The sequence below is a fragment of the Anabas testudineus genome, chromosome 6, assembly GCF_900324465.2.
Source record: "Anabas testudineus chromosome 6, fAnaTes1.2, whole genome shotgun sequence".
NCBI classification, from domain to species: Eukaryota; Metazoa; Chordata; class Actinopteri; order Anabantiformes; family Anabantidae; genus Anabas; species Anabas testudineus.
This window is the reverse complement of record NC_046615.1, coordinates 8,027,762-8,039,353: the sequence shown is the minus strand read 5'-3', so window position 1 is coordinate 8,039,353 and position 11,592 is coordinate 8,027,762. Positions and strand designations below refer to the sequence as shown.

Genomic DNA, 11,592 nt, shown 5'->3' with positions numbered 1-11,592 from the left:
ATGGATGTATATAGAATGACAGTTGTGGCTAAATACATTCCTGAAAAAGTAGTGCTACCCTCATCAAGGTAAACTGCAAATGTCCTTACAGCAGACATAAACACGGTCGATATATAATTTTCACAAAAAAGTGTCAAGAATCACAAAGTAATTGAGCAGGATATGACAACAAATTACAATTTAATATTTAGGATCCGCAGTGTTTTAGTCCAAATTTAAAAGAAATTCTTCTTCTTCAAAAGTAAAACGTTTTAAAAATTATATTTTAAACATTGAATAAACTTCATGTTTGACTTTAACATTAAATAAACAAACATAGCTTTTCAGAGTCAGCGTTGCGGCCGTCGAGTTAAAATGACAAAGCACCTTCTAAAAGACTCTATTGTTGATGTGACCCGTGTTTTTTTTGGGGGGAGGGGGACCCCATTGTGCTGCAGCTGCGCTTCAGCGTGGTCGTGATATTCTCTGAAACCCTCACAGGAACTTATGAAGACGTCTTCTTATTCTTCATAACAGCGATTATGTTTGTAATGTACATCTATGTGTGTTGTGAAGCATTTTCCTATATGAGTGTGAAGTTGTTTACCTGTGCTCTGTGATTGACGGTGAGAATGAGAGGGAGGGACTGAATCTAAGGAATGCAAATGAATAACAAACTAATTCCAGTCTCTTTGAAATGCCTTGCTGTTTGCTTTTAACCGATGCCACTTGGTTTACACAAAAGGTTACCAAAGTAAGCAGCAGCTAAATAAAATATATTCCATTTCTTTCTTACATTTTTTTTTTAAAATGTGACACAAAATATAAATCAGAACTCATCAAAACTTGACAATGCTTAAGCTTCAATTGAAATATACAGAGACACTTTATTCCAAACATCTGGAACTTATGTCATTTCTTGTTGAGCTCTGTGAAATTTCAACAGTTATGACCCCAGAAGTAAAAGAGGGTAAAATTATCAGCCATTATTTTGTGCCAAATCAAATTCCAAAGTTTGCCTGAGGTTATAAGAAACTTCGAAAGTTTGATAGGGGACATTTTCTGCTAAAAATCCTTTTACTCTGCTGATATATTAGGTTCATATATCATTTCACTAACAAAGAGCTGCCTCAGAGTTTTACTGGGGATCGGCCACATGTAAAAATTGTAATCCGCTACTTTAAGTACTTCAAGATTCAAGATTCAAGATTCAAAAAACTTTATTGATCCCAGAGGGAAATTGTTTTGCCTCATTACCATTGTTCTCAAAACAGACAGAAAGAAAAGGAACCACAACCAGGAAAGATCCAACACCAACATAAATACACAAACATAAATACACAATAACATCAATACCGAAAAACTCAATATATATACAGAATATGTAAATAGATAAATGAAATTGGGTCAATATATGCACAGCAAGGTTGTATGGGTAGAATTCAATTCAAGGGTCAGATTTAAAGAGAAATCACTGCATTTCACATGAAATTCATGCCACAGGAGCCCTCTGCTGCTGGGACTAACTACGCAATGTCTATTATTAGAATAGACACATTTCATACCGGTGGTTTTCCAAAAGCATCCTGCATTTTTGTGAAACGCTTGAATGCAGTGATCCACAGTCTGGACTTTGTAGAGAGCTGGTCCCCCTCCCTCAGGGGACGTTACTCGATCAGTGGTGGAGGAGGAGCAGAGGGAGCTCCTATTTCAGGACAAGCTACACGACTCGTCCGTACGTGCCAGTCGACGCTCACACAAACTATTGTGATTTTTTTTTTTTTTTTTTGTTGACATCGATCAGAACAAATGCAACACGGATGCGCGAACGACAGTCAACGAAGGGTCTTTTTCTACGGAGTCCGGATGTTTGCACTGGTACAGCTGAAGTTATCACGTCGGGACAAAAGTAAGTAGCTGAAGTGTTGAGAGAAAACGATTTAGGGCGGCGGCGATCACCGCATGTCGGCTAAATGTTTGAAAGGACTTCATGCGCTGCTGCAGTGATTGAACCGAGCAGACAAAGAAAAAAAAATAATGTGGTGATCATAATTTGAAATAACTGATTTTTTTAATGTATTTGCATGCCTTAGTGATCCTCAGCCGTCAGCTGATCAAATATTTAAACATGCCGAAGGATTGGACGTGTTGCAGGAGAGTAGTCAGTGTTGAAGAGTGTATAGTGGGTGGAAAGCGGAAAAGCACCTAAAGCTCCCTGAAGAAGTAAGGGGTGCTTTCACACCCACAGGATTTAGTTCAATTAAATCGGACTCAAGTAGTTTTTTCCCTCTTAGTGCGGTTCGTTTTGTCCGGTGTGAACACGGTAATGGAGCTGGAGTGCGCAGCAAAACGACCGCACCGAGACCCCCAGAATGAGGAGGTCTCGATCCGCATCACTGCGATCTGTGACGCTATGAATCGCATGATTTGAGGACTTTAGTTAGTGTGTAGATTTTTTTTGTTTTTATTTATTTATTTTTTTTGCTGTCTGATTAACGGAGGACAAACGTGGAGACGTGAGGATCTGAAGTGTCTGAAGACTCTGCGCGGCATGACCAATCTGCGTTAACATTCATAGTGAGCTCATCTCCATCTGTATGTACACAGATGTACAGCAGCCCACAACACTGCACCCTCTTCCTGTGTTTACCTTTTAGTTCTCGCGGCAGACACAATCTGACCAATAAGCGGAGAGGACGTTCACGTGTAGTTTGACGTGTGACGTGTTTAAGGTGTGAGAGCAACCTGAACCACGATCACAGCAGGTCAGCAACAGTATCTGAAGTGGCAATGAAAGGATTAACAGAGACACTGAAGCATCTTTTACACATCATGCAGATATGTGCATCAAGAGAGTCACTCCTTTAACTCTCAACTAAATCCAGGATGCAATAAAGGGCCCTTTCCACATTTGGCTGTTCAGCTACCACATAGATCTGATATGGTGAATGAAAAGGATTACATTATTATTATTATTATTATTATTATTATTATTATTATTATTGCTATTATTGCTATTACTGTAGCTTTAAGAGAAATTGCTTGTAATATGCAAGGTGATTTATCCCATCCTGTTCATGCTAATATCACCATCTGGCTCACGACTTGTCTAACATTTAGTCTGAATCATTAACTCCTGTGAGCAGACAAAACCTCTCATTCCTAGGTCGATAGCTCTCATGCTCTCCATGTTTATCTTGAGTGGATTATACTCTGACCTGCCTGCTAGAAACAACTGAAGTCCAGGTCACGCTGACCGTCTCCATGGCTTCTTCCAACACACACACACACACACACACACACACACACACACACACACACACACACACACACACACACACACACACTCTTGCGCTCTCTCTTTAAAATACATATTCTAGTAAACATTACATACAAGGCATATGGTAATCTGGATCTGCATAGTAGTAATATGTGTGAGTGTAATTTATACTTAATCTGTGATCTATATTAAAAACTGTAACTACTGCATTATCATGTGAGAAGTTGAACCCTCAGCCCAGTCTGCGGTTCTTAGCAGTATGGCAGAGGGTTTCATTGAACAAATCTCTGTACTTTGATTCTTTCAGCTTTCCCTCAACCCTGACTAGTTACCCAGTCACTGCTGCTAACAAACAGACCAAAGCCACGAGAATCAGGTCTGATCTTAGAGTTTTACATCCATACATGCAGCACACAGCAGGAGAAAGTACGGGTCATATGCATGGTCACATGGTCACTGTGATTTTGGGGGGAGGATGTGGTTGCTGTGTGAGCATGCAGAAGGAACGACTCGACACAAAAAGCACACAGTGGAAATCAATTGTGTTTTTGTTTACATGGTCGTCCTTCTGATCACCCACCTCTTTACTCTGTGTGCTCCGTGTAATGATCTCTTGTTTTAATCAGCAGCACATCTGATAGCTGATAGTAGTAGAGGGGTAAGTGTCGGCAGCCTTTGTTATGCAAATGTGCTCTTGTAAAAAGCTGACTAAAAACCTTGTTATGCGCTTACGTGGCAAAGTAATCGTCCTTCTCCATGAGAAATCTACCTCAGGGAATCAGGTTTCTCTAATCCCCTACCCCAATTTTGACGAATAGTTTTACCGTTTACATGACACTTAAGAAATCAGCTTTCTCAAGAAAAGCCGACTGTAGCCTTGTTACTTAAGTGCATCCTGCTTTATTTAGGCCTGATGTCTGTTAGGTGGGGTAAGATCTCTCTTGTCAAAACAGCTGATGATAGTTTTGTTAATTGAGTTTCTATGTTTGAGAGTTGCTTGTTCCCGAGCGAATTAAAAACGTAAAAAACATCCCACATGCTTATCACATGCACATCTCAAACCTGTGACTCCTGTTGAGACTTTTTAAGCGTAAGCTGCTTTCACACATGTACTGACATCCTGAGCATGTCTGGGTGAGCTGCACCCGAGAAGTTAGGAGATTACCCAGACTTTATCCTGGGAATCCCAGAGTACAAAGTCTGTGTAATGTCCGAATGAGCTTATGTGTGAACACGGCAGGTAATGGCAATATTCACAGCGAGGGAGGAGGCATTTTCCAAGAGCTGATCTGCTCAGCATGACATCAGAAGGATAAAAGAAAACATCTGTCTGTTGTTCTGGATTACGCTTATTTCCTTCAGGAAACCAGAGTTATATACATAAAAGTTTCTTATCATATGACTTGCTCTACTGATGCTCTGTAAACACTAGACAATTGAGTTCCGCTGTGTACTTTTTATTTTTGAGAACCTAAACCATTACCTACATGACAGATAATCCCTACAGGTAGGAATGATAAATGGATGATATAATTAGGAATGGCCGTCAATAATCAAAAAATAATCTTTCTCATCTGATCAGTTGCACGCACTACATGCATTTGTTATTGGTTTATTTTAAATTAATATTTAAATATTTTTGATTTTCTCTTACAGGACAGTTACTTCTTCAACCCACTAAATGGTCTAAAGGAGGACAAAAATGTATTCTTGTGCTTGGATGAATGGACAGCACCAACAGGTTGCACCAGCCTCACAAGACGCCACTCAGTTCACATTTGATACCACGAGAAATCAGCAAGCTGGCAGTGCAAATAACTTATATCAGTACAGGGTGGTGAACATGGGAGCCCAACCAGTGCAAAATGCTAATTCCACCAATGGAACTAACAGACAGATGTCAAATTGGACGACATCAGGAGCTCCTCAAACAACTTCTTTTCTAAAGCCAACCAGCAGGAATAACAATCACTATAACAAAGTTTTGCAAAATTCAACTACTAATACTCAGACTGGAAAATCTTATGGATTTTCGGGTACCACACAGCCACATTTTTATCATAGCTCTGCTCTTAATTCATCAATGCAGAGTCTACCAGGTATGCTGAAAGCCAACACTCCACACCCTCAGCAAGACATGTCATCACACTGGACTCAACCAGGTCATAGTAAACAGCCAGCAAAGGCGCAGGATGGTACCATTGTATCTGAGCTTCAACATGATAGAGTCCAGAAAACTCTTTATCAAAATGGAAGTAGGGAGATGACGAAACCTTTCTCAGGATACACAGCAACGGCTACATCGCTTCAACCTGACCAGGAAGTCTATACCAACTCCTTAGTATCTGGCTCTACACACAGCAGACAGACTGTTTATAACCAGAATCCCACTCAAAATGGTGCTCAGCATGGACCTTCTTCTTCCTTCCCTCCAAGTTATAGTGAGGCTGTCACTCAGTCTTTCAGGAATAACGGCAATACAACTAACTCAGTGAGAAGTGGACAGTTTTTTCATGTTTCCAGCACGAGTCAGAAAACTCAACAATATGCACCTCGACCCAACACAATACATTACCCTGGGGGGGAGGCAACCTCTGCTGGTAACTCAAATTCATTTAGCAGACAGAGTGAAATCAACTATTATCCCTCAAAAGTGAATGAGACCCCCATAACTTACATTTCTGATATTGCTAGAATTGTGGATAGTCTGCAAACGTCTTACCCTGCTCGGTCAGATTCTTCGTCGTATACAAGCTCAACTTACAGAGGGCAGCAGTATGTCAGTGAGGTCAGACTAAAGGATTCTAATCAATCTGCGCAACCTGTGACATCGGCAGTGGTTCAAACTTATAACTCAAACATCAATCAGGTGTTACGACTCCATTCTGGACAGTCTTTGCCTAAAAGTAGCCAGAACGTTATGTCAGGAGCACAGCCCTTTAAAAGTTTGCAACCTCAGCAAAGCTCTGTAGCAGATGGTTTTGATGCTAGAACAACAGGCGACAGGAGCAGAGATGGCAATAAAGCAGACAATGCATTATCAAAGAGCAGATCTAAGTTCTTACATAGTGTACCTCTGCTGAGGAATCTGCTTGAGAGTGTTTCACCACAGAAACAGATGATGCAATTTGTTGTAGCAGACAGTCATGAAATGCTCACATCAATGAAAGAAAGTGATGGATCCATTCAATCATCTCCTGGCCGCACAGGGATGAGAGCTGTTGCTGTTGTGCAACCGTTATCACAAGAAGGCTGCCAGGTTGCCAGCAAGCCTAGCTCTTCTAACACCAGTGATCAATTGGGCGAGTGCACTACAACAGACGCATCTTTGAGTAACCCTGATCATTTATGTATTTCACCAGATGCAAAAACCAGACAGGCTGCATATTTGAGCGAGGACTTGAAATTTTGCACAGAAAATGCAAATCAAATAAGCTCCAGCAAATTTCTGATAAAGCATTCAGCAGCATCCAGTTATGGTACTGTATCATCTTCTGGTTCATCTGGGCCTCAAGACTTGTCGCTAAAACAGTTACATGTTGATGACACAGGATCTGAACTAGCTATTAACATGCAAGCAGACAAAGGGGTTGCAACAGCTGCTCAACAATCAGTAACACCCAAAGTGCCAATAAGTCAAAACGGGGATAAGGAGAAATGTGAGATGACAACAGAGCAGAAACGTTATTTAATCCCAACGACACAATGGACAAAAGCCATGTTAACCAACTTGATACTGGATGAGGAAAAACTCCAAACGGAGTTAAATTTGACAAAGTTTGCTGCAATCAAACTCTTGAGCAAGTTTTGGGGTGAAAAACGCAAATTGTTGGCGTCTGACGTCCCGGTCTGGTACAAGGATTTGATCACTGAAGTTACAGAGTTCTGTGACAAACAACCAACAGACTGCACTGTTCTGACACAAGTAAAACACAGCTTTGGGAACCCACTCAAACTGCACCATGTTCTCAAGGATAAGGAAGTTTACTCAGAACCACGCTACAAATCGTCATGGTTGAATGTCAATGACCAGTTAGATGACATTGATAAGGAGTTTGGCTTCCCATGGTCTCTGAAGTTTCATATTGACACATTTGAGACTGACAGCCAGCAAAGTGAAGATGTGACTGTCAACAGCAATCCTGCACAAATTGTGGACGAGATGCCAAATGATCTCCTGTCAAAAACCGAGCTTGAATCTGTTGACCCAGGTGAAGAAAAACAGGCCTCCGCCCTTGTTACTAGCTCCACTGGAACGTCCTCTCCTAACAAGGCAGAAACTGCAGATTCAACTGACCCATATTATTCCTTTGAGATTCAGGTTTTGCCTCCAGAACAGGCCAAAATTATATTTGAACAAGTCACAAGTGAGACACAACAGAGGATGGTTGTGGACAGTCAGCCAGAGAAAGTCAGTTCCACGGAGGCAAAGGTGGATGAGGCTGCAGGTGTCACATTGAAAGAGTCTGGACTGGAAAACCAGTCAGTGTCTCCAATGGAACAAGTTTGCTGCATTGCAAAGTGGATGGAAATAATTGGTGGGTCAAACATATCTTCTTGGGGTAAATGCCAGTGTAAGAAAGAACTAAATCATAAAGACTGTACTGACAGGATCCCAGATATGGAAGAGACAGTGGCACAAAAGAATGACAAATTGTGTTTGAGGGAGTCTCACACCAAACGCCACTCTGCCACAAACGAAGACAATGAAGTGAATGGTGGAGAGAACATCGACATGACATCCAGTCACCCTGATGTGCGCAATGAACTCAGTCACACTATTGCCTTAACTGAAGATGAGAACAAACCTCACTTGTTTTTTGACAAAGAACAAAACAACATATGTCAAATAAGCATAAGTGATACAAGTGATTCAAGTATTCTAATCATAAGTGAAAATGAAGAAATAAATTCAGCAGAAAGTAGTCCAGCGAGACATTCAGACGATAGCAAACAGGACATCAAAAAGGTTTTGAGCAGTGAAGATATAAATCAGACGTCAGACCGTGGAGAAGATTGTGCACAAGCTGAGCAAACATCTTCAAGTGTCACAGAGACACAAGCTGAGCAAACATCTTCAAGTGTCACAGAGACATTGCTGGAATCTCAAGAAGAAAAAACTCTAGTTGGTGTGACACCTGCTCTACAGGCTCCAAGTAAATGTGGAACTGTTGAAAGTAAGCGGGAGACGCTCATCAGTGATGACAGAATTTTTCCAATTTTCCAAAAGAAATTAAAGAAACGCAAACTTCCTGTAGATCTGGCGTCACAGCCTGTCGTAAAGGGTGTGAAATATAAAAAGGATTTCGATGAAGCTCCTCATAGTGAATCTCCAGTCTCAATTGTTAAAACGGTACAGCTGGTGCTGTTTGGCTCAGCATCTCAAGAGAAGTCTGTTTTACATGGCATCAGAAAAAGCCATGTTTTATCGCCACAATCTTTGTCTAATGGAGCATGGATGGCTCCAAAACTTCTCACTGTGAAAGTCGGGGCCTTGCGGGGAAAGACCAATGTTCCCCCAGCACCATATTCAGTGAAACAACAGATTTATGAAAAATGGAGAAGCAGCTTTCCACCAACTGAACTCAGGCTGAGAAGAAAACTGAAAACACCAAAGTGTACTACTGCCTCTTTCTCTGGGGTCAGTGTGAAGAAAGCCGAAACAGCTCGTCCCACCAACAACAGAGAGCTGCCAGTTTCCTCTAAAATGAGTCTCTGCAACAAACGCACCAAACGTTCTCTGAGTCTGAAGAAAAGGAACTCCCTCTCTAGTTCAATCAAAGCTGGAGAGGACGAGGCAAAAAAGGATGTCAAACTCAAGCAGACGGCTTATGAAGAGAAAAACTATGCTGACGGGGGAAACTGTGCTGTCATGTCTCGCCAGGAAAACACCGGCCTCACGTTCGTTGTGTTACCCAACAGCTTCAAGTTTAATTATGAATCCAGTGGAAGAAAGAAAACAACCCCCCCTGTGTCAGGTAACTCGCGATTTTAAAATGAAAGATGGATAAGAGCAATCTTAGTGCTGCACTCTGGCCATATTGCACTTTGAGATTATTGTAGGGGCTGAGCAAGGCTGAATTTTAGTAAAACCACCAAAACATTAAATTGTGCAAAGAATCTCCTGCTTCGTGAGAGCCTTGTTTTTCTTTTAAATGATGAATGTTGTCCTGCTGCCTTACTCCTTCCCTGTAGAAGAGGTATGTTATGAATGTTTGATGTTAACTGAGAATTTGTAAATCATGGCAGCTTTACTCATATAGCACAATTCATTCATAGACACAATTCAAAGGTTGTTTAAATCGGCAAAGAAAAGCTTTAGAATAACATTAAGAAAAGTAAATGTAATGATTCAGATGTATATGGAACAAAACCCACTGTTTTATGGTCCTTGTGTAGATAAAGATAACTGAAGAACTTAGCTTTGTTTATCCAAGTCCTTGAATTTCTTTAGTGATCACAAACATCGTTTCTGTCATGTAAGTGTAACAGGTAAACATGATAACATTAGTGTGGTAGAAATGTTTATGGTGTATGAAGAATGTCAGGACCCATGTTCACCATAGCCATATCAATTTCACTTCACTTTGCTTTTTTAATATAACATCTCACCACACAGTTTTGTTTTAACCCCCATCCTTTTCCATATACTAAGATGGGTGGACTGCAACCCACTCCAAATATGCGCAGAAAATGCTATTTTATTGTCACCTTAGCGTTGATAGTGGTAGAAAATAGGTCAAGGTACTAACTTTAGGTTCTAATTGTAGAAGCAACTTTTTTTTAAGTGAAGTATGTATTGTCTTTGTTGTGTTTCAGTGTCCTTTTTAATTTTTTTAAAAATCTGTTTTTAGATACACCTAATCTCATTGAAGAGACGGACAAGAGCCCCAGTACAAAAGGTAACATATGCAAACAAGATATAAGACTAATCTAGTGTGTTGTTTTGTTGTTATTTGTTAAGTGGGAACATTTCTTTCTAATTTATTATAAATTGATTCCACAATAGGTACACAGAACACAAGTGAGAAGAAGTATTGTCCTCTACCCCTGCGTCCCGTCTCCATTACATCAAGTCCCCTGCAGATGTTTTCCAAAGAAAAACATAGAAAATACACCGCTGTCCTCTGATAAATGACATGGCAGGTGCTTTGAAAGTCTTCATTTCCGAAAACTGTTCATTGCTATTTATTGTCTTGATGGATTCTTTTCTTTTTTAATGGAATACTGGAGTACATTGACGTATTACCAGTTTGTAAACACTTTCTTTTAACAGTCAGCCAATACTGTAAGAGATACCGGTCTCCCATCTCTTCTCTTACTTAAATCTTCCAGTTTAAGTAAAGGAGGTAAAAAGTTATCCAGTTCATGTAAATTCCCAATGTGTAACCTAAAGGTTTTTGGCTGATGGTTAAATTGTATTTAGCTTGTGAATTGTGTATTATAGCTGCATATTTTATTTTTCTACTTTAAGAAAATTTTTTTATTCACATTTTCACTTTTGGGCATTAAATGTGATTTACTTTTTTATGTACTTTCTCCTTTGTCTCATGTTTTTTATTGTAAGAAAAGAATGGGGTGGGGGTGGGGGTGGGGGTGGGGGGGGGTGACGAGGTCACATGGCACCTCTTCAAGGGAGATGAACTCAGGTATATTGGGAAAACAGTGCCTTGTACCTCTGCCTTGAAAAGTGTAAGTCAAAACCCAGCTGTGGAGCGTAAAACCTGTGACATGATACGTGTTTGAAGCCAAGAGTCCAGTCCAGGAGTAAGTGTGCTTTCTCTTCTGACTGTCCTTTTCTAAACATTTCCTCGGTGTTTATTCCATCCTGTTTTCCTTCTGTTTCACATTTCACTGTCTGGTTCAATCATTAAATTTTCTGTTCCCTGTTTTTATCGAACCACTGCTTGTCTTGGATAGAGCCACTGCTTATGTGCTAGGGAGCTGACAGGTCACCTTGACATGGCTTCCTCTAACACATACACGCACACACTCAGCCACAATACATATTTTAGCATATTTTAGAGCACATTCAACAACCACGTATAACTATATATGGTCATCTATGTATGTATAAAAGTAATGAGCAATCTGTGACCTATAAAAACAATTGTTTTTTTTATCTCTTTAAATTTGATGAAATATTGCACATTTTAAAAACTCTGGATAAAAAATGTAGGATAGCAAAAGGTGAAATGGCCAGATACAGTGACAAGATGGTATCCCGACAAGGACCTAAAACATACCTTGGTTTACAAACTCTTTGTTCAGCTTCATGGTAAAATTCTTAATATACAGCTGCTTTGGACAAAAGCTTCTGCCAGATGACTAAA

General features: G+C 40.3%; 1 protein-coding gene across 2 annotated transcripts; it reads left to right on the top strand.

The window, feature by feature from the left end:
* The first annotated feature begins 1,736 nt into the window (after positions 1–1,736).
* On the top strand, positions 1,737–10,758 carry si:ch211-106e7.2. Of its 2 annotated transcripts, XM_026366394.1 has the most exons (5): positions 1,737–1,888; positions 4,916–8,296; positions 8,333–9,237; positions 10,114–10,161; positions 10,269–10,758. In XM_026366394.1, the coding sequence occupies exons 2-5, from the start codon at positions 4,962–4,964 to the stop codon at positions 10,388–10,390; spliced, it is 4,410 nt and encodes a 1,469-aa protein (XP_026222179.1). In that variant the 5' UTR covers positions 1,737–1,888; positions 4,916–4,961; the 3' UTR covers positions 10,391–10,758. The 2 variants fall into 2 exon arrangements, with proteins under 2 accessions (XP_026222179.1, XP_026222178.1); XM_026366393.1 differs by having other exon boundaries at positions 4,916–9,237.
* Positions 10,759–11,592: the final 834 nt, after the last annotated feature.